This window comes from Mauremys mutica, chromosome 22 (assembly GCF_020497125.1).
Source record: "Mauremys mutica isolate MM-2020 ecotype Southern chromosome 22, ASM2049712v1, whole genome shotgun sequence".
Classification (NCBI taxonomy): Eukaryota; Metazoa; Chordata; order Testudines; family Geoemydidae; genus Mauremys; species Mauremys mutica.
The window spans coordinates 16,369,336-16,397,298 of NC_059093.1; the positions used below are offsets into that span (position 1 = coordinate 16,369,336).

The 27,963-nt window shown below is 55.2% G+C and overlaps 3 protein-coding genes across 8 annotated transcripts in view; 1 reads left to right on the forward strand and 2 right to left on the reverse strand.

Annotated features, from left to right (window-relative positions):
• Positions 1-530, reverse strand: part of DCPS (decapping enzyme, scavenger) — a 56,573-nt gene extending 56,043 nt beyond the window's left edge. Inside the window, exon 1 of the mRNA XM_044996843.1 lies at positions 340-530. Coding sequence (XP_044852778.1) covers positions 340-525 — 186 coding nt within the window. The 5' untranslated portion in view covers positions 526-530. The remainder of the gene's footprint in view (positions 1-339) is intronic.
• LOC123354695 (cryptochrome-1-like) lies at positions 413-27,549 on the forward strand. 2 transcript variants are annotated; one of them, XM_044996825.1, is made up of 12 exons: positions 413-543; positions 1,916-2,124; positions 15,243-15,517; positions 16,988-17,182; positions 17,322-17,440; positions 18,323-18,477; positions 18,968-19,108; positions 19,825-19,992; positions 20,912-21,052; positions 23,695-23,846; positions 24,366-24,595; positions 25,114-27,549. In XM_044996825.1, the coding sequence occupies exons 3-12, from the start codon at positions 15,303-15,305 to the stop codon at positions 25,179-25,181; spliced, it is 1,584 nt and encodes a 527-aa protein (XP_044852760.1). In that variant the 5' UTR covers positions 413-543; positions 1,916-2,124; positions 15,243-15,302; the 3' UTR covers positions 25,182-27,549. The 2 variants fall into 2 exon arrangements, with proteins under 2 accessions (XP_044852760.1, XP_044852759.1); XM_044996824.1 differs by lacking the exons at positions 413-543; positions 1,916-2,124 and adding exons at positions 13,500-13,516; positions 14,657-14,792.
• Positions 3,195-13,536, reverse strand: LOC123354700 (TIR domain containing adaptor protein). 5 transcript variants are annotated; one of them, XM_044996844.1, is made up of 5 exons: positions 13,271-13,536; positions 7,782-7,931; positions 7,328-7,378; positions 4,598-5,200; positions 3,195-4,181 (listed from the first exon to the last, which is right to left on the reverse strand). In XM_044996844.1, the coding sequence occupies exons 2-5, from the start codon at positions 7,834-7,836 to the stop codon at positions 4,138-4,140; spliced, it is 753 nt and encodes a 250-aa protein (XP_044852779.1). In that variant the 5' UTR covers positions 7,837-7,931; positions 13,271-13,536; the 3' UTR covers positions 3,195-4,137. The 5 variants fall into 5 exon arrangements, with proteins under 5 accessions (XP_044852779.1, XP_044852781.1, XP_044852780.1 ...); XM_044996846.1 differs by having other exon boundaries at positions 13,275-13,522; XM_044996845.1 differs by having other exon boundaries at positions 13,178-13,522.
• Positions 27,550-27,963: the final 414 nt, after the last annotated feature.

Here is a 27,963-nt window from a genome sequence, read left to right on the forward strand (position 1 = left end):
TCCCTCCCCGGGTCAGAGAAATGGCACCTGCCCCCCTTTCACCTATTCCCCCCCCCCAGGGTCAGAGCAATGGCACCCGCCCCCCTTCACCAAGCCCCCCCGGGTCAGAGCAATGGCACCCGCCCCCCTTCACCAATACCCCCCAGGTGAGAGTGGTACCGCTCCCTCCGTCACCAACCCCCTCCCCTCCCGATCAAAGTAGTACCGCCCCCTCCGTCACCAACCCCCCCCATCAAAGTGGTACCGCCCCCTCCGTCACCAACCCCCCCCATCAGAGTGGTACCGCCCCCATTCCTTCTCTCCCCGCGGCCAGAGTGGTACAGCCCATTCCCCCCTTACCTGCCCGTGCAGGAAAATGGTCTTGTCCCGCGCAGACTCCCTGAGCACCCTGCGCACGCAGAGCTCGGCCAAGGGGAAAGAGCCGCTATCGCCTCCCGGGGGCTCGGCCGACTCCTCCGGGCCCTCACGCTTCCTCTTCGCGCCGGTGGCCTCCGCCATCACTGTGACTGCTGGGGGTGTGCGCATGCGCCGCGACCAGAGCGGGTAAAGGCGAGAGGACTCAATCCGCTAGACCCCCCACCCCCCCGGAGAGGGCTCCCCCTGCTGGGCTGGGGCTGCTACTGGAGGGAACCACTGGGAAAATGGGGGGGAGGGGTTTGGATGGACGCTTCCATTCACTGCAAGACGTAAGGATCCAGGTGCTGCACAGGGCACCCACCCGTGCGTGGCCAGAAGCGCAGCCGAGGGTGACCAGACAGCAAGTGTGAAAAGCCAGGAGCAGGGCTGGGGGGAGGGGGGGTAATAGGAGCCTATGTAAGACAAAGCCCCAAAGATCGGGACATCTGGTCACCCTAGCCGAGCCCCCACCCTCGGGTGCAGGAAGCCACTGCCCCGCCCGGGTCCTGCGGGGGCGGGGGTGGGGGGAGACATTTCCCAAAAATACAAGTTCGCCCAAAAGCCAAGCAGCGCTTGTCACCCTCTCTCTCGTTCCGCCCATCTCTCCACCCAGCCAGGGGTTTGCGCCCACCAGCAACTCAGTGTTTTCGTTCAGATCCACCCGTTCGCATGGCACGTGCACACGTGCCCTGGGCTTCAGTCCGAATTGGGACATTTCACTGTTTCCAATGCACGGCAAAGCAGTGCACGTTGTAAAGCAAGCTATTACGCGCTGGGTGGATTGAAAACGTGGGCTGTTGGATGTCCCCAAGGCCCAAAGATGAGAGTCCCTGTCTTAAGCGACGTCCCCTGGAAAGTCTCACTCTTTGGCCTCGAATCTCTCTCTTATGGACAGCCCGCCCTTGGAATCTCTGGGCATCTTGGCTCACAGAAGATAAGGGCAGCCCAAGTAAGGTGGCAATTAATGTGCCCGGTCCAGGGGTGGCAGGTTTGTATAATGTGCCAAGAATGGGTCCAAGTCCCATCCCCCACACGCACACCTGCCTAAGGCTCTGGGAGAGAGTTTGGGGTGCAGGCTCTGGGAGGAAGTTTGGGTCTGGGTGGGGTGCGGGCTCTGGGATGGAGTTTGGGTGCAGGCTCTGGGCTAGGGTAAGGGTGCAGGAGGGGGTGCAGGCTCTGGGAGGGGGCTTGGGTGCTGGGTGCAGGCTCTGGGCTGGGACAGAGGGTTGGGGTGCAGGGCATGGGGCTGGGCATGAGGAGTTTAGGGTGCAGCAGGCAGGCTGCCCTGGGACTGGAGCAGGGAGCCAGAGATGACTCCCCCCAACCCTCTCCTTGCTGCAGCAGCAAGCTGGGGGAGGCGAGCCCCCTTCCTGGCCCCCTGGATCCACACTCACACAAGCTCCCCCAGACTGCTGCTCAGGAAGTCCAGCCAGGATAAACCCCCCTGGAATCAACTCAGAGTCACCTGCCAGGGGGAGGAACAGGCTGCCATTTGCCTCCTCCCCTCCTCCCTCCGCAGGCACAGCAGCCACTTCAGCCTGCCCCCGGCGCCAGCGCCGCTCCCTTGTAGCCGGCAGGGGCCAGCGAGGGAGCGCAGCACAGAGAACTGCGGCCAATGGGAGCTGCAGGGGCGATGCCTGCAGGCAGGGGCAGTGCGCACAGCGCCTGGCCGCCCCGAGCCTAGGAGCTGCTGCTGGACATGCTGGCCGCTTCCGAGAGCCGCCCGAGGTAAGCGCCGCCTGGCCAGAGCCTGCACCCTGAAATACCTCCTGTACCCCAACCCCCTGCCCTGAGCCCCCTCCCGCACCCCAACCCCCTGCCCAAGGCTCAGCCTGGAGCCCCCTTCCACACTCCAAACCCCTCACCCCCACCCCAGAGCCTGCACTCCCTCCCCCAACCCCCTGCCCCAGCCCAGTGAAAGGGAGCGAGGGTGGGAGAGAGCGAGTGACGAGGGCAGGGGGGGGAGGGAGTGGGGCCTCGGAGAAGGGGCAGGGCAGGGGCGTGGCCTTGGGAAGGGGCGGGGCAGGGATATTTGGGTTTGTGCAATTAGACAGTTGACAATCCTATACCTGGACTTTCCAACTATTGCTGAACACCTTCCACTTCCAGTGACTACGGAGGTGCCAGTCCCAGGTCTATCGTTAAGGCTGAGCTGTGCACTTTAAACAGAGGTTTAACCTCTTCGAGATGTGTGAAAAAAAATACTGCGTGGCCTCAAAATTACAGCACTTTAGGAGTTGAGAATGAATTTTCAAGAAAATCTGTTAATTATTTTAGGAGTCAGGTTTTTTAAAAAATGGGTTCTGTAAAAAAAAAAAAAAAAAAGTAAGCAAGCACCCAGTGCCAGAGTCTTTTGTTCTCTGGATCTTAACAGAGTAACATGGACTCTTCAGACTTTCCTAGGCTACAACTCAGCCAGCAAAAAAACCAGGAACATGCTACGAGGTGCGATTCTGCATCTATGCTAGGAAAATGGTCAAGTTTATGTTGAGGTTAGCTAGAGTATAAACTAAGCCTAAACTAAAAACTCAACCACTTTTCCTATACAAGACAAAGCCTGAGACTGAACAATCCCCAACTCCTCTCCCAAGGCGGAGACCTTCCTGGTCTGAGCGAAGGGGTGTGTGTGGAGGACGGGCAGGTGGAAAGCAAAGAGGAAGAACAAGAAAAACAGCTTAGAACCTGGGCAGTGACTAACCAGTTCAGTGACCTGTCAGCTTAGGCCTTTTCACCAGCATTAGATCCACCCATTAAAAAAGCGTGAGAGAGGATTGGGTAAAAATAACACTCTTCTGCATTCATTTGTACACACGTTTAAATTACAATTGTAAAAATCAAAACTAAAACTGACGTTACACTAGCTCCTCTTCATACGAGCGTCACAGCTCCAAAAGGGGAAACTTCATGTCAGTTTATACTCCTTGACATAGGCGCTGAGTCCCCCGCCACCCCCGGGGGTGCTCCACTGTCCTGCCCCAAGGCTCTGCCCTCGCTCCACCTCTTCCTGCCCTGTTCCATCCCTCACCTGCCTGCTGCTCTCCACCTTCCCCCAAACGCCTTCCCCAACTGATCGGTGGCTGCCACCCAAACAGCTGTGGAGTGTATATAATGGAGTCGGTGCCTATGCTCCTTGGGGCTTGGGGGAATTGAACATAGGTATTGTAAGAGCTCCAAACTGGCTTTTGGAAGGTCGTTAGCGATTTAGCTGCCTATCAGCTTCCTGAAAGGAAGAAACCTAAACTAGACTCCCTACTCCCCAAATGAGAAGTGGGTAAACGCCATTTACCTGTGTTTACCCTCGACTACTTGGAGTCACCAACACTCAAGCTCCAAGTTCCAGCCAAGTCTCCTGCACTGTACAGTACAACGTGGAACAAGCCTCATGCTTCTTCCAAGTCTTTAGCACCAGAAGCCACACGTACGCCTCACTCTCCATTGATGGTAGACATTTTGCTTGTCCTCTCAGCAGTGCCTGGTATTAGTGTTCATGGTGTTGAGCAGCCTGACGCGAGAGAAATGCTTCCGTTCGGAAGCCCTCGTGAGAGTCGGTTCCCATTTGTAATTCTACAGGTGCTTTGTGCATCGGGGAACTTGGCCGTAGGCCACCTGGAAACTGCTCTCCACTGAGATCAAATGAGGCAGCTCCAGAGACTTTGGAAACAGCAGTGTGGATTCTTGTTCCATTTCCCGTCGGCCGGGATCTGCTTTCTCAAGGTGCTCCCTTCCCCTGCAGGACTCCAGTCACTCTATTCTGCTCACAGTGCTTCGACAGAGCTCCTGCAGGTCTGAGGGACACAGGAAAGAAACCAGGGTCACTATAAGGGATATCAGCTGGACTGATGTTCCAGCGCTGTCACACTGTAACATATTTGTACCTCTCCTCCCAGAGAGAGAGATCCTACACTGTACCCCACTCCAATGGGATACAGAGGCCCCAGCCCCTTCTCTTTAGATCCTCCCTTGCAGTTTCAGAGGGACACAGGATTCTCTACTTCCCATCCCAGAAGGTTGTACAGTGTGGGCCGTCAGACAGCTGCTGTGTTCCACCCCGTGGCTGGTGAGAGTCACTCCTGGAGCCCAGAAGGTGCAATGGAAATGCAGGGTCTGATCGAAGGGACACTCCAGATTGTTTAGCAGAGTGAAGAGCAAATACCCTATATGGGCCCATTATAAAGCCGACTGCCCCCGACAGTTTACTTACAGCGCAGGATCGTGTCCTTAATCTGCCTGAAGCCATTCTCCTTGCGCGTCACATCGATGTAATAGAGGCACCTCAGCTCCCGGGGGTAGTCTCTCCGGTCAATGCCCTTCAGCACGGGGATGGTGCGTCCATTGGCCATCGGCGCCTCTGCCAACGCCTGATGCATCTGGTACCTGCACCAGGGATCCTCGAGGAAGCTAGGGGTTATGAGCAGGACCCAGCAGTGGCTGTTCTGGACGGCGTCGCAGAGCTCTGTGGTGATAGCACTCCCCGGCATGGCATCCCGCAGCTGCAGGAAGCAGCGGATGCCCTCAGTCTGGCTCTCCAGATACGAGACCATCTCCTCGACAAACTCAAAGTCCCCGTTGCTGTGGCAGATGCACACGTCGTAGCTCTTGGCCCAGCGGGCACTCCCTGAGCTGCTGATGCTCACCTGGGAGGCAGGAGACAGTTGTCCTAGGCTGGCCACTGAACTGCTGGTGGAAGAGCTGGCGGTTGTCACCGAGGAGGAGGAAGAGGAAGAGCGTGACTGTTTGGTGTTCAAGCTGCTTCCTGTGGAGCTGGAGCTTTGCTTGGGTTTCTGCAGGAGCCGCCTGACCCAGCCTGTGGAGTTTAAGAGATCAGAGTCAGATTCACTGAAGGCTGAAATGCCTCCTGGGCATATTCACAGCCCCTCCCCATGAACCACAAGAAGCATCTCCAGACATCGAACCTCCTGCTTTCTTATCATGGGGCCATCTGGGAGCTGAGTCGCAGAGACCAAGTGTCAGCCCTGCCCCAGGACCTGGGCAGACAGGTCTGGTGCTAAGGTGGAGGAGACAGGTCTAGTCCAACAGTGTCTCAAGAGAGAGGCCTTTCTGTACAGCTCCAGGCATGGAAGGGCACAGGGAGATTAGGATCTGAGTGACTGGGCTGTAATCAAAAGCCAATTAAAAAAAAATCCTGGCTTTTAAGGAGGTTTTAACTGGAGCCACTGGGCATTGGGTCTAAAATACCCAGATTCTCTGGAGCCTCAGGATAGGGTCCTAGTTTGGATCATTCTGTCCTTCCTGCAGAGGGAGATCCAAGCTCCAGGTAGTTGACTGCATATGGCACCCCGGTGAGCTATAAGTACTGAGGTTCTCCGCACAGCACAGACGAATGTTTGCACGGGTGCCCTTGGACAAAGTTTCCCCCTCCACTCACTGCTCTGTGGGATGGCAGCTGCTCCAGCCCACCCCACATGGGGCAGCCTTTCCAAGGCTACGAGAGTTAGTAAAATAACAGGGGATGAAGTGCGAAATCTGCCTCCTTACCGCTTACTTCAGCTCTCATCACCCCAAATCCCTGGCTGCTCTAAATTAGGAGTTAGGTCAGGTTTACATGGGAACTGCCAAACTGGATTAGACCTGAGGTCTCCAGCAGTGGCCAACAACAGATGCTTTAGGGGAAGATGTAAGAATCCTGCAGTGCCCCCCCCACTGTTATAGTTAGAGATCAGCTCAAGCCCCGAAGCAGGAAGTTTAATATGTCACAAACTGAGACACGGATGGTCACACCTAGTGGTCCGTGTGGTGGCGGTCATGCCAGGAACTGGAGCCAGGGATCAGAGCCAGAATCAGGAGTCAAGAGCAGGATCGGAGCAAGGCAGGAGTAGGGCTGAGAGCCAGGCTGGACCCAGAGCAGGGCTGGAGCAGGCTGAGGCCTGTGGAGTGTGTCCCTGCTGTTGGGCAGGGATGAGTTCCAAGCCATGAAGTGAGCTGGGCAGACAGAGTTGCCGTGTCTCCCCGAGCGGTTTATATACCTGCCCTGAGAGTCACCAGACCAGCTCCTGGATTGGCTGGAGCCTCACACAGGAGTGACTCATTCACATGTGTGGTTTAGCCAGGCTCTAGTTCAGGGATGACTCATCACCTCACAACATCCCAGCCAGAATTTGTCATCATGTATTGTGGTAACTAAGGATCCTCTGACGGTGCCTGACTGGAGCTAAGAGAAAGGCTATTGTTCTGGAACAGGACAGGTGCTGAGAGGAAGGGCTGTGGATGGGGTGGAAGATTTGGGGTTTTGTTCTGACCCTAACTCCAGGAGGTGGGATTCTCCTGACTCACCTGGAGGGTTAGGTCACCTGGGTGATCTAAATGCACTTTCTAAGGTAAACAATCCCATCTTTTCTCCTAGGGAAAATTCTCATGGCCTTGCTCATTCTTCCTGCCTCTCTTGGAAGCCTCGCTAACTCCCATCGTCCTCCTAGAGGCAGGATGGCCGTTCCGCTCACAGTATTCCAGAGAGGACCACACAGTTGATTTACATCGGTCACTGTTGATAGGTTTCGGTTTCTCCGTCCCATTCCTTGTGCAGCCCACCATCTTACTTGCTAGGTTGGGGAGGGGGGTTGGACTGCAGCTGCACATTGAGCTGAGATCTCCATTGACGCTGTCCGCAGCCGTGGCCAAGTCCCTGCCCTGAGCCGATACGGTTCATTTAGAATCTTACAAGGTGTGCGAGAGTTGAAATGGACAAGGGTGGGGGGGGGGGTTTAGTGGTTCGCTGATGTCCCTTCTCAGCTATGAGAGCAAAGCACTTTACAGAGCTGGGTATGTTATCCCTAGTCCACAGAATGGGGAAACCGCACCAGAGTAAAACCGACTCTCCCGGGCTCATAGCAAGTCGGGGACAGACACTCTGCCTCCTGTTCCCAGCCCCTCGCTCAGTCAGATCATGCTATCAACATGCTGCTTGTTTACTCACCAGCCATATCGGGGTAACAGTCAGATGAGAAGTGCCCACATGAATCTTGACCTGTAACAGAGAGAGGCGGGGGAGGGGCAGCGGGTCAGCAGCTGGTCTGCTTCCTTTCATGCTGGTATTAAATTCAGCATATTCTGTATTTGTAGGCCCATAGCACTTAGGAGTCAGTCAAAGACCAGGACCCACTGGGTACAATTCCAGAATAAAAAGATCGTGCTTGCGTCTTTACCACTGCACCCCATGCCCCCAACTCCTGGGGGAAGAACACTCAGTGTATTCCACGTGCAGACTCCATCAGCGAGCGCTGCGTAAGAGATCACTCATTGCCATGGGTGTCCGGTCTGGGGTAGACAGGGCACGTCAGTATCCCAGGCCATCTAGCCTGCATTAAATCTACTTACTTAAAAGCTATCCTGCCCACCAACAGATATCACACCCTTCCATCACGAATCACCTAAGGTGTTGCTAAAGATATTGGCTGTAGCATGGCAGGCGGACAGCTGCTCCATAAGAGCCAGCACCAGACTGGATACTTCGGGTACTCTTGTGTTGCAACAGCAGGAGCCGGAGTGTGGTTGGATCCTTATTGTCGAATATGCAGTTTCTTTAAAATAAAGAAATGAGAACAAAGGCCATTTATTGCTGACGCTCAAGGTTTGCTTAGACAAGCACAATGTTTTGATGGCCTCAGCATCTGGAAACGCACCCAAAGGTGTCAAGACCCTTCCACCCAAATAGGAATCCTTGGGAGCATGAGCAGAGCACCCTCTTTGCAGAGTGGACACTTGGTCCCCTGGGCTTAAGTCCACCTTCCCGGGATGCAAACAGGCAGGCTCTGGCCTCGTAACAACTGTTCCCTCCCACCCAAGAGCACAACTCAAACAGTGGGGTGGTCCCACCTATGTGCGGGCTTCTGCAGCTGGGCTCATGGCTCAGCCTCCCCCTGGCTCCAGGTGTCCCTCAGGCACAGGGGAGCAGGCAGGCTCTGTTTCAGCGCAGTCTTTGTGGTGTTCTCTGTGGCATCTTCATTGCCCAAATCCCTGAACTGCCAAGAGTACTCCTGGGGGAATTCTGCGCCACTGCACATGTGCAGAATTTATGTCCCCTGCAGATTTCATTGCTTTCCCACAGGAAAATGACTTTCTGACAGAGAAGCAAAGGGAAGCCACAAGAGTGGTCATGCGACCCTCCCAAGCAGTATGTTTCGGGTGCCCAGGGCAGCTGGCAGAGAGGTAAATCACTGTGGGGCAGGAGGCAGGACTGGGGAAGATCTGGGTGGTGGTTCCTACCCTATGCCGAGCTCAGCTGCTAGTCCTGGCTGGGCTGGGGAGGACAGGACTTCCTCTTCCCCTGCACAGCATCCAGGGTTGGGTCAGACCCACCCCCAGATTTCTCCCTCAGTTACAGGAGTCTCTGGAAAGTTCTCTCCTCCCCCCGCTTCCTGCGCCCATCGCATCTCAGCTGCACGGAGAGGGAATCCCTGTACAGAGAGCTGCTCCCTCACCCCGCCCCAACCCCTGTGCATCCAGGCCCCCACCCACTCAGACCCTCCCCCGCTGAGCCCCACTCCCCCTGCACCTGGACCACCCCAACAAGCCACCCACACCTGGATCCCCATCCCACTGAGCCCCAACCAACTGCACCTGGATCCCCACCCTACTGAGCGCCAACCAGCTGCACCTGGATCCCTGCCCCACTCCCACAGCATCTAGACCCCCCCACTGAGCCTCCACACCAACCCCCCTGCTGAGCTCCAACCACCTTTACCGGAACCCCCCTGTGAAGTCCAATTACCGTTGCACCCAGAACCTCTCAATAAGCCCCTGTGCATCCAGATCCCCCCCACACCCAGATCCCCCACTGAGCTGCCCGCACCCAGATTGCCCCATACAGAATCCTGTCAACCCACACCTGGATCCCCCACATTAAGCCCCTTCACACTTGGATCCTGCCTTGCTGAGCCTGCCTGCCCACACCTGTCACGGATGGGCAGAGAAGGGCAACACAAATGATTAGAGGTATGGACCAGTGTGCAGATGAGGAAAAATTGAAAAGACTTTGTTCAGCTTAGAAAAGAGATGACTAAGGGGGATATAATAGGTGCCTACAAAATCATGACTGGTGTGGAGAAAGTGAATAGGGAAAAGTTATTTACCCCTTCATATAAACACACAAGCTGGGGGTCACGGAATGAAATTAACAGGCAGCAGGTTTAAAACAAACACAAAGAAGTACTTTTCCATCCAACGCACAGTCAACCTGGGGAACTCATTGCCAGGGGATGTTGCAAAGGCCAAAAGTATAACTGGGTTCAAAAGAGAATCAGCTACGTTCCTGGAGAATAGGTCCATCAATGGCTATTAGCCAGGATGGTCAGGGACGCGACCCCACGCTTTGGGTGTGCCTAAACATCTGTCAGAAGCTGGGACCGGATAACAAGGGATGGATCACTGGATGATTGCCCTGTTCTGTTCGTTCCCTCTGAAGCATCTGGCACTGGCCACTGTCAGAAGACTGGATACTGGGTTAGACCCAGTATGGCCATTCTTATGTTCTTAAATACACACACTCTATTTCCAGGAACACAGTACAATTATTTCTGGAAAGCTGATCTCAGGGTCTCCCTCCTTGGTTACAACAAAATGTAACTAAGAACACAAATTAATAGATTCAGCAATTCCTCTCCCGCTCTCTCTAGCAAAGACAATCTTAACCCAAGATGGGAGGGGTAGAGAATGGGGGAGCACCTGGCTCATTTAATATTTTAATTTGGCGGTGTGCGTGATTTCCTAGGTTAAAAAAAAAACAGCTGTGTGTAATTATTCATTCATCTAGGGGTAGCCCCAAGAGCACCAGCCACACTATGTTCTGCACCATGCAAATGTGTAACAAAAAGATGTCCCTGCCCAGAAGACCTTACAGTCTAAGTATGACAAGAGATGATGGATGCAACAAACAGATGGAGAAAGCAAAGGGGCAGTGAGACGATATACTATGAGTGGTATCCTCGCACATGATGTGCATCCTTCTAGGGTTGGTTGTTTCAGAATCTTGTCTGAAAATAATGACACCGCTGAGGCTGGGGAGGTTGGGGCCAAAAATCGGATTTTTTACAATGATATATCTTTGCCAAATGGTAATTTGTGTTTTCCCTCCTAAAATAAATGCTTCAAATATGGTAAAAATTCTCCCTTGCTCACCTTTTCCCTCCCCCAACCAAAACGCCCAGGACCCTACAATGACAAACTAACGGATGCAGTCTGAGCAATAACGAGCCAGTGCATAGCTCGAGAGCCCACAACTCTACAACAACAAGCTGCGGTCTGCCGTCTTAGTGCTCATGAGCGACCCTCCAATAGCAGATGAGCGAGCACTGTCTCAGCCCTCATGTTACTCTAACGAGCCAATGCTTAGTAAGAACTAAATGCACGAGTGACCTTACAAAAACAAAGCGGCATGTGCAGCCATAATCTGCTATGCACAGCAGCAAAGGACCTCTGTGCTCTGGGAAGGGAGTTATATACTTAAATTAGCATCAGCGCATCTCATCTTCTCTGCATCTGTCCCTTAAAATGGGGGCTACTTGGGGCAGGGGCTCTTTATGTTTGTCTCATAAAAGGTTGAGCATAGGGTGACCAGATGTCCTGATTTTATAGGGACAGTCCTGATATTTGGGGCTTTTTCTTATATTGGCTCCTATTACCCCCACCCCCCGTCCCGATTTTTCACACTTGCTGTCTGGTCACCCTAGCTGAGCACGTTGTTGGGCCTTGCCTCATAAACCCTAACAACAGTCATGTGAGGGGAGGTTTGGTAGGGGAAGCTGCATGGAGACCTCTCACGGGCACAGCTCAGGCTCCACAAGTCGGGAAGGGGCTAGGCCAGAGGCGTGGCAAGGCTCCGTGGTATTGTCTTCGTTCCGCCAGGCGGAGATTCCCCATCCTAAGTCAGCGCAAAGAGCACAATGTTACGTGGCGTCCCCCTCGGCTCAGCCACCCCTGGCCTGGGGCAGCTCCTGGTGAGGCCAGCTGTTGGGAAACGGGAGCTGTGCAGAGCCACTGGCCTTCTGTGAAATGGTCCTGCCCTCATGGAAGCCCTATCGCTCTTGGAACATCCCTGAGCTTGGAGGCCCCATTCCATGGGGGCAGGGTGCAAGCCCAGCGCCCCCCACCCAGCTGAGCCTGAGGAAGTGGGTCGTGATGGAGCCATCCTGCCAGGCCAGCAGGGTCGCAGCACTTTTTAAACCCCTCTAACCCTTTCCAAGGAAAGCCTCCAACTAGTGACCTGGATATGGGGCTATCTGGGTAAGCCTGCAGAGAGCCTGAAATGAGAGCTCAGAGTGGCAGGGGCTCTCCCATTAATCTCACCGCCTGATAACCCTGAAACCTAACAATGTCATGTAAGTGGCAACATTAACTGTTTCACTGTAACAGAAATACCCAGCAGCTTGGGGATAGCAGCTCTAATTTTTTACATCCATGTGCGGAATGAATTGTGTTATGTGCACCAATATGGAGGCAATGTGTGACACGTCACCTTCATATTGGTGCACATAAAAGTCATCTGCTGGGGGTGGAGCCGAGGGGTTCGGAGTACGGGAGGGGGCTCAGGGCTGAGACAGAGGGTTCGGGAGGGGGGGATGAGGGCTCCGGCTGGGGGTGCAGGCTCCAGGGTGGGACAGAGGGTTGGGGGCTGCAGGCTCTGGGGTTGGGCCAGGGTTGAGGGGGTTGGGTTGTAGGAGAGGGCTCAGGGCTAGGGCAGAGGGTTGGGGTGCAGGGGGCGTGGGCTCTGGGGTGGGGCCAGGGGTTTGGGGTGCAGGCTGCCCCAGGGTTGCAGTGGGGAGAGATGACTCCCCACAGCCCTCTCTTGCTGCAACAGCTTGGGACCTGGGAAGGCATCTCTCCCCAGCCGCGGCAGCTCCTGCAGGCCTGGGCCAGGCCGAGGGAGGTGCTCCCCTGGCCACAGCCGCTCCCCGCTGGGGCACGGCACCGCTTCCCCGGCCGCAGTAGGTCCGCGCTGGGGCTGGCGGGGAGGGGCGAGTGCCTCTCCCCTGGCTGCAGCGCTGAGCCCCTGCATAGGGCTTAATAGGCAGGTATGTAGCCACGCAGCTTAGTGGGAACTTAGGATAGCAGGTGGAGTTTTGTAGAGCTCCCCTAGGCTTTTTTCCTACATCCCACGGATTTCCCTCTGCACAAAACGGACTGAGAGCCAGCCCCTCGCAAAGCTCTGGGTCTGCACCCTCTAGGGTTGCCAACCTCCCGGTTTCGCTGGGAGTCTCCAGAATCAGGGTCCATCGCCCAGAAGCTACTGAAGCCAGACCGAGAAATTTCAGGCTGCTAAAAGTCTGGTGGTGCAGGGGGCTGGCCTGGAGCTGCTCCCAGAAGCAGCTGGCACGTCCCTGCATCCCTGGGACGGGGACAGAGGGTTTCCACCTGCTGCCCCCGCCCCGAGCACCGACTCCGCAGCTCCCATTGGCCGGGAACTGTGGCCAGCGGGAGCTGCAGGGGGCGGTGCCTGCATTTCTGGCCCCACTCCAGATCCGCGCGCCCCCAGCCGGAGCCCAACCCCCTGCACCAGTGGGGTGAAAATGAGTGAGGGCAGGGTAGGAATGAGAGGGGGCGGGGCCAGGGGGCTGGGTTTGGTGCAGCAGTTGGCACCGCTACCCACACCAGCAGCTGCCCGCTGCAGCCTGCCAGCCGGGCGGGCACAAAAAGGGATCTGAAAAAAAAGTGAACCAACCGGGCTGCCAGGCACATGATATCCGTCCACCCTGCCTCCCTCCGGCTGCAGCTTCCTGCCTCGGCTGGGGTGCCCCGGCCCCCCGGAGCTGCCCTGCCCCTGCCCGCTCACCTGGCGGCAGGAGCAGCTGCCGGTGCCGTGCGCCTAGGCTGCCCCGGGGCCCCTGGCCCAGCGCTGGCGGGGAGGCGACAGGTGGCTACTCACCCACCCGGCGCTGCGCCTCCGGCCGGGCTCCCGGGGTCCCTCCGTGCGCGCCTCCCCGCCGGGTCACCGGCTCCGTGACCCGTCCGCTTCGGGCTTTCCGGGGCCCGCCGCGCCGCTCCGCTGCAGCCACGGGCTGGGGAAGTCGGCGGCTGCTCCCCGCCCCTTCAAGGAAACAGCAGGCGGCCAGGGCGGGGTGGAGCCCCAGGGCGGGACTCCCGAGCTTCGCACGTGGGCTCGCGCTCCCAGGTTCACCGATATCCCCGGGGGTCCCCAGGCGCGCGTGGGGGGGCACCGATTTCCCCGGGGGTCCCCAGGCGCGCGTGGGGGGGGCGATTTCCCCGGGGGTCCCCAGGCGCGCGTGGGGGTGCACCGATTTCCCCGGGGGTCCCCAGGCGCGCGTGGGGGGGACCGATTTCCCCGGGGGTCCCCAGGCGCGCGTGGGGGGCACCGATTTCCCCGGGGGTCCCCAGGCGCGCGGGGGGGGGGTGATTTCCCCGGGGGTCCCCAGGCGCGCGTGGGGGGGGGACCGATTTCCCCGGGGTCCCCAGGCGCGCGTGGGGGGGGGGCGATTTCCCCGGGGGTCCCCAGGCGCGTGGGGGGGGCGATTTCCCCGGGGGTCCCCAGGCGCGCGGGGGGGGGGCGAACCGATTTCCCCGGGGGTCCCCAGGCGCGCGGGGGGGGGGCAACGATTTCCCCGGGGGTCCCCAGGCGCGCTGGGGGGGCGATTTCCCCGGGGGTCCCCAGGCGCGCGGGGGGGGCGATGTCCCCGGGGGTCCCCAGGCGCGCGCGGGGGGGGCGATTTCCCCGGCGGTCCCCAGGCGCGTGGGGGGGGCCGATATCCCCGGGGGGTCCCCAGGCGCGTGGGGGGGGCCGATTTCCGCGGGGGTCCCCAGGCGCGCGGGGGGGGGCACCGATTTCCCCGGGGGTCCCCAGGCGCGCGGGGGGGGGCACCGATTTCCCCGGGGGTCCCCAGGCGCGTGGGGGGGGGGCAGGTGCTGCCGACGCGGCTTGCACAACCCGGCGGGGGGCGGCCGGGCTCTGCTGACGGGCCCTGAACACGGCTCGCCCAGAGCAAGGGAGAGACCCCCCCACCCCTCCGGTGCCTCTCCCCACCCGCCCTGCGTGACCCCAGCCGGGCTCCGCAAGTGGCCCTTCTCCCGCGCTGTCCTGCCCCCAGCGCTGCTGTCAGCTACAGCCCGCCTGGGGCCGCACGGCAGGGACATCGGCTCTCTCCCGCCCCGTCCCTTGCGATCAGATCAGACCTACGGACCCACCCCCAGCTCCGCCCTGCTCCTCCCTGGGTGTCTCCTGCCCCCCTGGTTGGATGCCTGCGAGGCCCACACGCCCCTTGACTGACAGCGGCTTGTTTCGTAACCTCACTTCCAGGCTGGGAAGCCGAGGGTTACCCAAGCGGGCTGGGGGAATCCCAGGCCAGAAGGCGCTGTGGCCGGCTCCTGGCGGGCTCTGCAGGGAAAGGAGCCGCCTGGTGTAGCTGGAGGGGTCCCTGCTGAGGAGCACCCAGGTGAGGAGGCAGTAGAGCTCCAACGGGAATTGAGTCAGGGAAAGTCCTATGGCCTTTGCTATGCAGATCAGACTGGGTGAGGGCAGAGTCATAGAATCTCAGGGTTGGGAGGGACCTCAGGAGGTCATCTAGTCCCACCCCCTGCTCAAAGCAGGACCAATCCCCAGATTTTTTTACCCCAGTTCCCCAACTGGCCCCCTCAAGGATTGAACTCGCAACCCTGGGTCCTTCTGGCCTTAGAATAAATGCAATGTGTGTGGCTGGACCGAGCCCTGAATGTGTGAGCCCAGATCCTCCAAGGTTTCAGGTGCCTAATTCCCACTGATTTCCCAGATCCCAAGGTATTTAGGCACCTAACTCTCATTGCTTTCAGTGCTGTTTGGCTTGGGGGGGGAGAGGAGTCACATGCCTGTTCTCAAGGTGATTTCCTTTGTTTTCCTTTGCCCCCAGGAGACCCGACACTGAGACAAAGGAGAAGAAAGGCACAGACCGGGGAGCCGAACCCTCAGGATGAAGCACATATCGATCCACTGGTTCCGTAAGGGTCTTCGCCTTCACGATAACCCTGCCCTGCTGGCAGCGATGACAGACTGCCACACGCTCTATCCCATCTTCATCCTCGACCCCTGGTTCCCAAAGAACATGCGGGTCAGCGTCAACCGCTGGAGGTTTCTGGTCGAGTCGCTGAGAGATCTGGACGAGAGCCTTCAGAAACTGAACTCGAGGCAAGTCCTGTCCAGGCAGATATTCAGCCCGAGTACAGGGAGGGTTAGAGTGCTGGGGTTGTCGCTGATACCTGGAAAAACAATGGGCCTAATTCTGCTAACCCTGTCCACGTGGGACCCGCACTGCATTCGCTGGGAGCTGTGTACATACAGGGCTTGCAGGGTGGGCCTAGTAGATGCGAGAATTCTGCTTCCTTGGGTCCCTCTGGTCCCAGCTGCCTGGAGCTCCCTGTCCCAGAGAATACGGTGCCATTGAGCTGCAGAGTCACAGTGCAAAGTGCTGGCAGGTTCTGTGCCTGGAGAACTGCCTTCCTCTGAAAAATTCAATCCAAGTCAAACAAATGTATTTTCCCCTCCTCTCCCCAATTCACAGCTGTTACTTTTAAACAATTAAATGCTTCCATCTGCTAGATGAATGAGCCATGCAGGGGTAGCTGCTTCTCCCACCTCTCCCCCCCCAAATACCCAGGGCCTGGTTCTCTGTAGCTCTGCACCCTGTGATATCGTGACACCAGTGCACAGTTCCCATTCTCACTTAATTGTGTGTGACGTGCCCTTCGCCCAGGTGTGAGTGACAGCGTGTGGGGCAATGCAGAAATGGGCTCCCAATGCACATCCGTCTAGGCGGTTCCAAAGTAGGATCAGGAGCAGCCCCAGAACGTCAGGGAGCTGCTTGAGCTTAACTGAATGAGGCTTGAGAGGCCCTTTCTAAAGGGCACTTCATTATCAGAGCAAGTGCAGCGAAGGAGGGCTGCAGGGCTGGAGTAACCAGCAGCAGAAAGGCTTTTACTGAGTTGATGGGGATGAATTTGTCCAGGGGTGAGGGTGGGGTGGGGAGGTTCCTCACAACCCTCTTTGTCTCCAGCTGCCTAATTGAGATGAAGCATGCAGCATGCTTGAGAGGTCTTACACATGAGCCGCTTTGCCAAAGGGGTAGAAGTTAGGTTCCAAAATATCCTCATTGGTCCGCTGTCTTCCCCAGCTATGTGGCCTGCATTTCCCTTCCCACCCTGGGATGAGCAGACTGCTGCTTACAAGCCGTGTCTCAGCTGTGGAGGGCTAGGGGCTCCTTGCACAGCTCATAGGCTGGTATGGTAAGACTATCAAGGGACTCGGCATGGAGAGATCTCACGCTCCTGTGTTCCCTGCTAAGCTGTCAGAAGTAGAAGCCAGAGCAATATTCTAAGCCTGAGGAACCCAACCGTCCCTCAGCCACGAGCCTGAGGGATCCACCCAACAGGCCATAAAATGGAGCAGGTTGTAGCTGCCCTGACTTTTGACACGGAGGTGTGACCCACGGAGACAAGACCCAACATGCCGTGCTTGGAAGTGGCCTAGCACGAGTGTATGTGTAGACTACAGTTCTCACCATGCAGTGCTCTCTCTTGAGCCCAGCTACCAAGCCTGGGCTCCTGGGCCTTGCTGTGTACCTTGCCTCTGGCTGACTAGGTTTTGGTGTCATCTCCACAGGCTGTTTGTGGTACGTGGCTGCCCCACGGAGGTATTCCCGGTCCTCTTTAAAGAGTGGAAGGTGACGCGGCTGACGTTCGAGATAGACACGGAGCCCTACTCCAGGCAGCGTGATTGCGAGGTGGTGAGGCTGGCAGCTGAACATGGCATTCAGGTTATTCAGAAAGTGTCCAACACCTTGTATGATACTGACAGGTGGGTCCCAGGAGTGGGGTCCTCATGTTGCTTGCTCATTGCTGGGCATTAAAGCCCCTGGAGTCCCAGCAAAAGAGGGTGGCAATGCCCTCTGCCCCGTGGGCTCTCCCCAGTGATAGGTCCCTTTGATTATTCACAGAGTAATTGCTGAAAACAATGGCAAGGTGCCTCTGACCTATGTGCGCCTGCAGACGCTCCTGGCGGCGCTGGGACCACCGAAGCGGCCCGTGCCAGCTCCCACTCTGGAAAACCTGAAGGGTGAGTGGAACAAAGGGTTTGGTAATATTTTAATGATTTGTATAAGGGATGAAGAGTGGGCTTCTGAGGAAACTGGTTGCTCTCCCTTGGCTGGGACCGGACAAGGGAGAGAGACTGGGACAGAGATGGAGTCTGACCTAGCGTGGCTGGCATTTGCGCTGGCTTGGCCAGGGTGGCCTATGGCTTAATGCTGCCTCTCTGGGCTAACGTAAGGCCTTCCAGCTTCGATAGCCAGGTGACTCAGAAATGGCTCCCTTGTTAGGAAAAGGCTGCGTGGGTTGTTGCAAATACCCAGTGAGAGCACTGTGCCCTGACAGGCCCAGTACAAGCCTCTGCGGGAGTCTGGGTTGGCTGGATTCGCTGCAGGGAGCCGCAGAGAGAGACAGGGTTTGTTGCTGCCCGAAGGCCCAGTCTCAGAGTCCTGGAAGCCAGGGGCTGCCTCCGTGGAACTGGGTGGGTCCTTGGGGCCGGGCACAGTAAAGGGATTGGGAACAGGCTGGGTACAGACCAGATCATGTGGACAGTGAGTATGGGACAAGCCTTTGTCAGTGTGGTGGTTCTCTGCTAGGGGGACATGTCCCAGCACTCCAACTAAAAGCTTCCGTGGTTGGTATTTTAGGCTTCCCTGGTGTGTTCCAAAAATCCCTATGCAGTTTACATGGGATTCTTCTTCTGCTAGACTCTGGTGTAGCGGTGTTATGAGGCTGTAAAACAGTTGCCGTGTTCCACCCCAGAGGTGGCTGCATTTCAGTGCTGGGTGCAGCAATCCCTGTTAAGTTCTATAAAGCACTTTGAGATTCTTTACAACTAAAGAGGCTAGACAAACGTACGGTATACTTTAGTGTTGGTGCACGGAAGTACTGACTGTGCCTATTACCCCAGATTGCTGTACCCCCTGCAAAGACAACCACGATGCAGAGTATGGGATCCCTACGCTGGAGGAGCTGGGTCAGGACCCGGAGCAAGCAGGTCCTCGCCTCTACCCAGGAGGAGAGTCTGAGGCGCTTTGCAGGCTTGACTTGCATATGAACAGAACGGTAGGGTAGTTAGCATTGATCGCCTCTCCCCCTCTGAGGCCTTGAGCTTTCATGCAAACGGTGTAAGAGAAGCATCTTAGGTTGATTCCCTGCAACGTTGTGCTGAGCCCACATGGGCTTTGCCAGGAATGTCCTGGAGAGATCTAGGAGCATGGCTGTAAGTACAGCACTGCCAGCAGCTCCATTAAAGACCCCAGGCCTAATTCATTGTTGCCTGGCACCTGCGTTCACTTACCCCTGTGCTAAGTGACTGCAAAGCGGGTGGAAAACGCTAATTAGAATGGTAGTGCCTGGGACTACTCCCCTCTCTGTTTTATTTAGGTACCAGGATCATAGGTGCTGGAACTAGGGGTGCTGCTGCACCTCTTGGCTTGAAGTGGTTTCCATCATATATAGTTAGGCCATCGTCTTCCCTTGGGCAGGGAGTCCTCTCTGCTTTTCCCTGTCTGGCTTTGGGCACCTCTCATCTGCTTCTCTTGTCCTTTTCCAGGCCTGGGTGTGTAATTTCCAGAAGCCCCAGACTGAGCCCAACTCCCTGAACCCTAGCACCACCGTGCTGAGCCCTTACATCAAGTTTGGATGCTTGTCAGTGCGAACCTTCTGGTGGAGGTTGGCTGAAATCTACCAGGGGGTAAGGAGGAAACCAGGTTTGCTCGGCAGCTCTTTTATCAGGCAGCTGCTTGCCAGCACTTGCGTTGGGTCTAAAGGAGCCGGTAGGTGCACTGTGCAGGTCAGAGTGCTCTGCTGGATCATACGGATGTGGGGCATTTGGAGTAAGATCTATTGCTCTGGGTAGGCAAATAAGCTTCCTGGCATGGTCAGTGAAGATGCTGCCTCTGTGCCAATGGGAATGGGGAACAATGGCAGCAGAACCCCTTAGCAGGAAGAGGATGGGTGAGCTGGATGGTGCAGTTGATTAGACTTAGACCATAACCTCTTGGGTTTAAACCCTAGAATCACAAAGGAAAATCTGTTTTATGGCTTGTCCTAGGCTTAGTTTGTCCATAAAACCAGGGGATTTTAGGGTTTGGCTCTATCGTAGCCTCTGAATAAGAGAGACCAGGCCTAGGCAGGGGCTCATGTGGATCAGGAGTGAAGTACCTTAGTAGAGCTGCATGCAAGGTGGAAGCTTTTACAGCACCTCCCTGGATTATGCCCAGCTCTAGCCAATCCTATTAATCCCTCATTTTCCAGAGGCCTTAAACTCCTCTCAGTGTTCGGGTATATGAATGCTTTGGGAAACCAATAGCAGTAATCCCTGCCAAGGGACCACCATTGGATCCCTTCTCCGGGACTCTCCTCGCTTATGTGCCAGAGAGAAGAATGACATCTGCCCTTTTTTGACAGAGGAAACACTCCAACCCGCCCGTGTCTTTGCATGGGCAGCTCCTGTGGAGGGAGTTCTTCTACACGGCAGGAGCTGGGATCCCCAACTTCAACAAGATGGAAGGCAACCCCGTCTGCGTGCAGGTGGACTGGGATAACAATCCAGAGCACCTCAGAGCCTGGAGCGAGGTACCCATTTTTTGGGAACATAGGCCAATGACAATGATGTCCCAGTGACAAGAGCCTTGTAGCAAGGTGGTCTGCCAGGGCCGTGGGAGAGAGATCAATTATTGGACCCAGTTAGGAAGGGGTCAGGTGATCCTTGCAAAGGGCCGAGAGAGGTCAGCTGGAGGGAGAATTTAATCTGAATTAACAAAGTGCGCCCTGAGGGAAGGGCCTGGTGAGTCCTCCCTGGCCTCTGGGAGCCTGGCCAGCAGCCTTACGTGTCTGATCTTCGTTCTAGTGCACTCCTGGAAGGACCGTCCCTCTGCCTCCCAGCACCGGTGGGGTTATTCCCACCGCTGAGCACTGGAGAACCAAGTGCTGATGCCAAGGAGGTTAGCGGTTGTGCTGGCTAGAGGGAACGCACTTAGAGACGGCCTGGCTGTCGGGTCACACCCTCAGGCAAGGCTGGCATAGGAGAGCTCTTGGATTGCTTGGAAAAGTGCAGCAAAGCTTCCTCAATTACATGTTTGTTGGGAGCTGCAGGATGGTTACATGCCCAGTGCTTGCAGGGCCCGAGTTACACCAGGGATTAATTTGACCCATACTTGCTAATGCTTGTCTCAAAGGGAGAACTGCTCAATACAGGGACGAGGTAGAGACGGTGTGAGGAACAGACTCTCAGCAGACAATAGACATGGTCACCAGATACCTCAGGCAGGCATGGGCAGCCAGGGCTAGAACCTTGGTCCTTCAGCTTCAAAATACAGTAGCTGCCACTCGAGGTACCAGAGATCTCCCTTGGCTAGTGGCAGTAATTGATTGCTTAGTTCTGTGGGTCTGCCCACCAGCCCCACACCTCACTGGTGACGCCAGGAGTGTACCTCACACATGGCTGCCTGGATTAGCTTTCTGGAGGTTTAAATTCAAGCTCTTTCCCTGACAGGGCCGGACAGGCTACCCCTTCATCGACGCCATCATGACCCAGCTGCGCACTGAAGGCTGGATCCATCACCTGGCCCGGCATGCTGTGGCCTGCTTCCTGACTCGAGGAGACCTGTGGATATCCTGGGAGCAAGGGCAAAAGGTCAGGCATGTCGCGAGGGGCTCTGCTGAAATGGTGGGAGCCTCCGGAACCTTCACGGTTGACAAAGAAGCTGACGGGCTGGTTGAGGGCTGCACCATTGCCTTGCAGACGTACATAGCCTGGAGTTCATCCCAGAACTCTCCACCGTGCCTGCCAATGAGCAAACGGTGGGGAGGGAGGTTCACCACGGCCAATGGCCACGAGGAGCAAGGCTGGCCTTATAACCCCCCATGCTGCTTTCAGCCACTGGGAACGAGGCTGGGAGTTCCCTCCTTACTCCAGCCCAGCTGCCTGAGCCGGAGGCAGCTCACTGACCCATCCCCGCCTCTGGCAGCAGGAGCTACCTGTGGTCCCACTGCCAGAGGGGAGATCAGGGTTGCCCTTGGGCTGCTGAACAAGACCTGCAAGGACGTGGGACCTCCAGGCTGTCATTCATGGTGCTGGGCTCTACGGCTGGTCGGGTGGGAATGGAGACTGGAGAGCGGCCAGAGACTCCTGCAGCCTCTTACCCAGTGAGAAACCAAACCCGTTCTGATGAATTAGGCAGCGTCGGAGGCTCTTCCCTGCCTGCGACTCTGGGCCCCACCACACAACTAAGCCAGGCTTGCGAAGGGAGGTGTGAATAGCCACGGGCCTGCGCAAACCTGTTCCAATGGCCCCTTCTCCCTGGCTGCTCTGACAGCCCTTCCCTAATCACAGTTATATGGCACCAACCCACAGGCACGATCTTTACCCTCCACTTCTGGTGCTACACAGGAGGTGCCAACTCTTTCCGAAAGCTGGCAGGGTTCCTGTCCTTTAAATCGGCTTCGGTACCCAATGACTGGAAGTTAGCTAATGTAACGCCAATATTTAAAAAGGGCTCTAGGGGTGATCCCGGCAATTACAGACCGGTAAGTCTAACGTCGGTACCGGGCAAATTAGTTGAAACAATAGTAAAGAATAAAATTGTCAGACACATAGATAAACATAAACTCTTGAGCAATAGTCAACATGGTTTCTGTAAAGGGAAATCGTGTCTTACTAATCTATTAGAATTCTTTGAAGGGGTCAACAAACATGTGGACAAGGGAGATCCGGTGGACATAGTGTACTTGGATTTCCAGAATGCCTTTGACAAGGTCCCTCACCAAAGGCTCTTACGTAAATTAAGCTGTCATGGGATAAAAGGGAAGGTCCTTTCATGGATTGAGAACTGGTTAAAGGACAGGGAACAAAGGGTAGGAATTAATGGTAAATTCTCAGAATGGAGAGGTGTAACTAGTGGTGTTCCCCAAGGGTCAGTCCTCGGACCAATCCTATTCAATTTATTCATAAATGATCTGGAGAAAGAGGTAAACAGTGAGGTGGCCAAGTTTGCAGATGATACTAAACTACTCAAGATAGTTAAGACCAAAGCAGATTGTGAAGAACTTCAAAAAGATCTCACAAAACTAAGTGATTGGGCAACAAAATGGCAAATGAAATTTAATGTGGATAAATGTAAAGTAATGCACATTGGAAAAAATAACCCCAACTATACATACAACATGATGGGGGCTAACTTAGCTACAACGAGTCAGGAAAAAGATCTTGGCGTCATCGTGGATAGTTGTCTGAAGATGTCCACGCAGTGTGCAGAGGCGGTCAAAAAAGCAAATAGGATGTTAGGAATCATTAAAAAGGGGATAGAGAATAAGACTGAGAATATATTATTTTGCCCTTATATAAATCCATGGTACGCCCACATCTCGAATACTATGTACAGATGTGGTCTCCTCACCTCAAAAAAGATATTCTAGCACTAGAAAAGGTTCAGAAAAGGGCAACTAAAATGATTAGGGGTTTAGAGAGGGTCCCATACGAGGAAAGATTAAAGAGGCTAGGACTCTTCAGCTTGGAAAAGAGAAGACTAAGGGGGGGACATGATAGAGGTATATAAAATCATGAGTGATGTTGAGAAAGTGGATAAGGAAAAGTTATTTACTTATTCCCATAATACAAGAACTAGGGGTCACCAAATGAAATTAATAGGCAGCAGGTTTAAAACAAATAAAAGGAAGTTCTTCTTCACGCAGCGCACAGTCAACTTGTGGAACTCCTTACCTGAGGAGGTTGTGAAGGCTAGGACTATAACAATGTTTAAAAGGGGACTGGATAAATTCATGGTGGCTAAGTCCATAAATGGCTATTAGCCAGAATGGGTAAGAATGGTGTCCCTAGCCTCTGTTCGTCAGAGGATGGAGATGGATGGCAGGAGAGAGATCACTTGATCATTGCCTGTTAGATTCACTCCCTCTGGGGCACCTGGCATTGGCCACTGTCAGTAGACAGATACTGGGCTAGATGGACCTTTGGTCTGACCCGGTACGGCCTCTCTTATGTTATGTTCTTATGTTCTTATGGATGCTTTGCCCACCCAGGTTGTGTGAGGATTGGGGGAGTTCCCCTGCCGCAGCTGGGGGGGAAGGTAGGCGGGGAAGTGCCACCTAGGGTGACTCCCTGGGGATCGGCTGCCTGACGAGCAGCTGCCACCCCTCCTCGGTGCCATGGGTCAGGAGCCCAGCTGAGCCCAGGCTGAAGGGAAGCGGAAAGTTTTGGAGGTGGGGGCGGGTTACGAATGATCTCACCCTTCCCCAAAGCATCCACTCCTCCCACCCCAGGTCTTTGAGGAGTTGCTGCTGGATGCTGACTGGTCCCTGAACGCTGGCAACTGGCAGTGGTTGTCGGCGAGCGCCTTCTTCCACCAGTTCTTCCGCATCTACTCGCCCGTCGCCTTCGGCAAGAAGACGGACAAGGGCGGAGAGTATATCAAGTAGGTGCAGGGCAAAGTCCAGCAGAGCCACGGCAGAGCCCAGCCTCTTCCTGGATCATGCGGGCATCTGCTACAGCCCAGCGAGCGCTGCAGTCCGGGTGCGGCTCCGGCACGGCCTTGCAGAGGGGACACAGCGAGGGTGGGGAGGGTTGGGGGTTTCTGTCTTTCTAGCTCCACCCAGGAGACTGCTGGTGGCAGTGAATCCTTCCAGCTCTAGGCCGACAGTGACTGGAAGTAACCCACGTTGGGTGGGCTCTGAGGACAGGAAGTTGGGAGCTCTTGTCAGATAGCTACCCCCACCCTCGGTTGGCAGCTTCAGTGGACAGTCCAGGAAATGAGTGGGCCAAAGATCCCGTACCATGCTCCAGCCCCCTCAGCCTGGGCTGGCTAGGACATACTGGCGAAGGCGGTTGGCCCTGAGGGACCTGTGGCTCGGCCCTGAATTCCCATGTCGGCTTGTTTCTTTTGGGGCTGACTGACCCACCCTGCCTGTTCCTTTGGGACCTGACCCTCCTGCAGGAAGTACCTCCCTTTCCTCCGGAAGTTCCCCGCTGAGTACATCTATGAGCCCTGGAAGGCGCCGCGAAGCGTGCAGGAGCAGGCAGGCTGCGTGATTGGCCGAGATTACCCCAAGCCCGTCGTGGTGCACGAGGTGGTGAGCAAGAGGAATGTGGAGCGGATGAAGGCAGCCTACGCCCGGCGATCAGCCAGCGCCACGGCCCAGTTGGAGGGAGGGGGTGGCAAGAAAGGTAACGACCCCCCCTTACCCAGAGCTGCTCTGTGGCTTGGCCTCTGAGGCTGAGGTTTGAAGTGCAAGGTACTGTCTGTGAGGAATGGGAGGAGACAATCCAGAGCAGCCCTCCCTTGGGGAGACATCATGGCTAGTGGCTATGGCTGGGACTCCAGGGCCCTATGTTCTAGTCCCAGCTCAGCCACTAACCTGCTGGGTGACCTTGGGATGTCATGTGACCGCCCCGTGCCTCGGTTTCCCCATATATAAAATGGTGATAACACCAACCTCTTTGTAAGGCACTTTCAGACCTATGGATGAGAGATGCTACACAAGAACTAAGTGTTAGTTGTTTATTATTGCTGTATGGTTCTCCCTGCCATCTGAGAGATGCCAAACTCTCCTGAGTCTCCCAATCATGCCACCACATGCCAGCATCCACAGCTCTTAGGGCTGTTGTGCCGTGTCTGAGCAGGGAAGACAGGACAGTCCTGCCCTCTTCAGCCTAATAACCTGGCTGCTTGTTTCTCCCATTAGGTGCCAAAAGGAAGACACCTGCGGGTCCCTCTGTGGCCGAACTGCTGACAAAGAAACCAAAGACTTAAGAGCAGCTGAATTCCTCAAGCATTGCCAGTAGATCTTGACAATGGGCCAGTCTCTTCTGTGCCACACGGGGAGAACCCCAGGCAGCACAAGATCTCGTTTGGGCTTTATGAAGAGAGGCTTTGGGCTCTGTTCTAATCCCTTGACTGACAGCTAGGAGCCCTGGCCTTCTGAGACTAGGGAAAGCTAGGGTGGGGTTTTGGCACTACCTCTCCTATTGGCTCAGGAAACCTTTTCATGCTGCACCCTTTCATTCAGCCCCTTGAGCCTGTTCGGCGAACTGTCCTTTGACGCTGGTGCTTTCTATGCTGCTCCCAGGCCAGAAGCGGAGTTTCTCTTCTGGAAAGGCCATTGCCATGGAGTGGATTAGTTTGTCTGCGTACCTTAGGGTGAATTCACCCTATAGCACTCGGGGAGGTAGATGTTTCACCACCCCTGTTTTCCACACAAGTGGACTGAGAAACAGAGATTACTGGGCAGATTTCCAGTGGGAGCTGCTGGATCCCTTAAAAATCTGGCCCTAATTGACTTGCTCAGCTCACTTAAGGAGGCAGAGCGGGGAACTGAACCCACATCTTGCGCTACATTAATAACTTGCTGGTGCGCCGAATGCCCCAGCCAGCCTGGCTGGGAATCGGTACTGAACTCCCCATTTAAGCTTTGCTGCCCCTTTTTGGCAGACTGCAGCTTGGGAGGCCAAAGTGAGGGATGCTGGACATGGATGTGGCCTTTTGCCCATCTTTGTACTGAGCATGAAATGCTGGTTACTCATTGCCACCGTCCTTGGGACCTGTATGCCCTGTTCTGTGGCTTGTCCAACCCAGGCATAATTTCACTATCCCTTGGCTGTGGTCTCCTCGGGTATTACAGATATCCCTGGAAGCACTAGGTGGAGTCTTACAAGACCATGGGGGCAGAGCTGATCTTGATGTCCCAAAGTCAGGAAAGTAACTGAAATACTTCTCTGATGGATTGTATTTACTGAGGGGCAACACGTCCTAAATTCTCAGTTACTGAGGGACAATCTACACTCATGGCTACATTTGCTTCCCACAAGCTACTCTTAGTAGAACCTTTTAGGAATGAGGTTTGAGCATTGGCCTGCTAAACCCAGGGTTGTGAGTTCAATCCTTGAGGGAGCTATGTGGGGATTGGTCCTGCTTTGAGCAGGGGGTTGGACTAGATGATCTCCTGAGGTCCCTGCCAACCCTAATAATCTAAGATTCTAGGTACCCAAATATTGGATGCTAATATCTAACCTGTATTGTTAAATTTATTTACCTAAATTGGGGCTATTGCACATTGTGGAGTAGGTATATTTTATGACTTTTAAACCAAACTTTGTACTTGTGGCTAATCTAAGCATTACACCCAGCTGTACAGACACTCTTTCCTTAACCTGTGTATTAGATAACATTAGCTTTAATCAAATTTAAATTTTGCTCTTTCATTTACATTGTCTGGAGGTTTTGCTTCTGTGGTGGGGGAGGCTCAGGATGCCTGTGCTGTTGGTCCCTACTCCCTGTCTTTACTGAATATATATTTACTTCCGCTGAGCATTACCATTTTAGACAGATAAGTGACTGGTCGTTATAGCACCTGACCCATGACTGAAGGCAACAGCTGTGTTACCTCTTCTGGTTTATTTCCATTGCCCCTGTTAATGCATTAAGTGGCTGACGGTGACAAGTTTTAGATTAGAAGCTCTTTGGGGCAGGGATTATGTTTTACTGGGTGTAGGGTGCCCAGGGCTACAGCTGGGAGCTCCAGGTGCTATGGTACCATAGACACAATCACTGGCTTTTAGTGAAATATTTAAGATTCCTGGAAATCAAGTAAGCTTATTGCTGTGTAGCCACCACACTAAGGACAAAGGGGAGTACTTCAAAATTCATAACTACTCAAGCTGCTCAAAAGATAATGCTAAGGCAGCCACATTGAGCTGGAGACAGCCACTTCCCCCCAGCTTGCCTACAGGGGCCTGGGGCCAGGATTGGGAGAACAAAAAACTACCCGCACTAGATGATGGAACCAGATGCTGGTGGTGGGACTATTAAAGCAAAGAGACTCTCTGCCTGAGCCACAAGAGGAAGTGCTGGGTAGGAAAGAGGAAGTGAATGAACCAGCTGATATCGGAGAAATAGGGAGAGACGTCTCCATGGTTCTGAACACAAGACATGCGCTGCTGCAGCAGGAGGACCTCAACCCAAAGCATGTGCTAGAGTGGTGAGGAAAGCGAGGCAGGAAAGGGTGTAGAGTTATTTTTGTATAGATCTGTTTCTTGTACTATTAAAAAAAAAATTGCTCTTCCTTTAAGAACCCTCTGCAAAGCCTCGGTGTAGCACATACCACACGCGTCTGAAGAGGGAAACGGGGCACAGATCACCCCCCAGGGGAGTTCTGGGAGAGGGTATGTTTAGAGGGCAGCTCAGGGGCCTGCTCTGATCTGGGGGCTGCAGAGTAGGTCACATGGTCACAGTGCCCTAAAGCATCCCTCAAAGACTGCAGAGCCTTAAAACAGCTGAATCCCCTCACAGCTGTCTGGTAAGCAGCCCAGCGGGGATGCAAATGCAAGCCCAGGTCCCCCATACATTCCTGCTCCGCTCAGGGTTCCTTACGTTCTCCCAATGCTATTTGCCAGTGGCACAGGGCAGGGGCTGGCCCATGTGCTCAGCCAGACCCTGCTCCACAGCTCACTGAAGCCAATGGGAGTTTTTCTTGTGACTCTGGATGAAATGCAACTGCCAGGAGTGCAGCTCAAGGGGGTGAGCGGGCGGTCCTTAA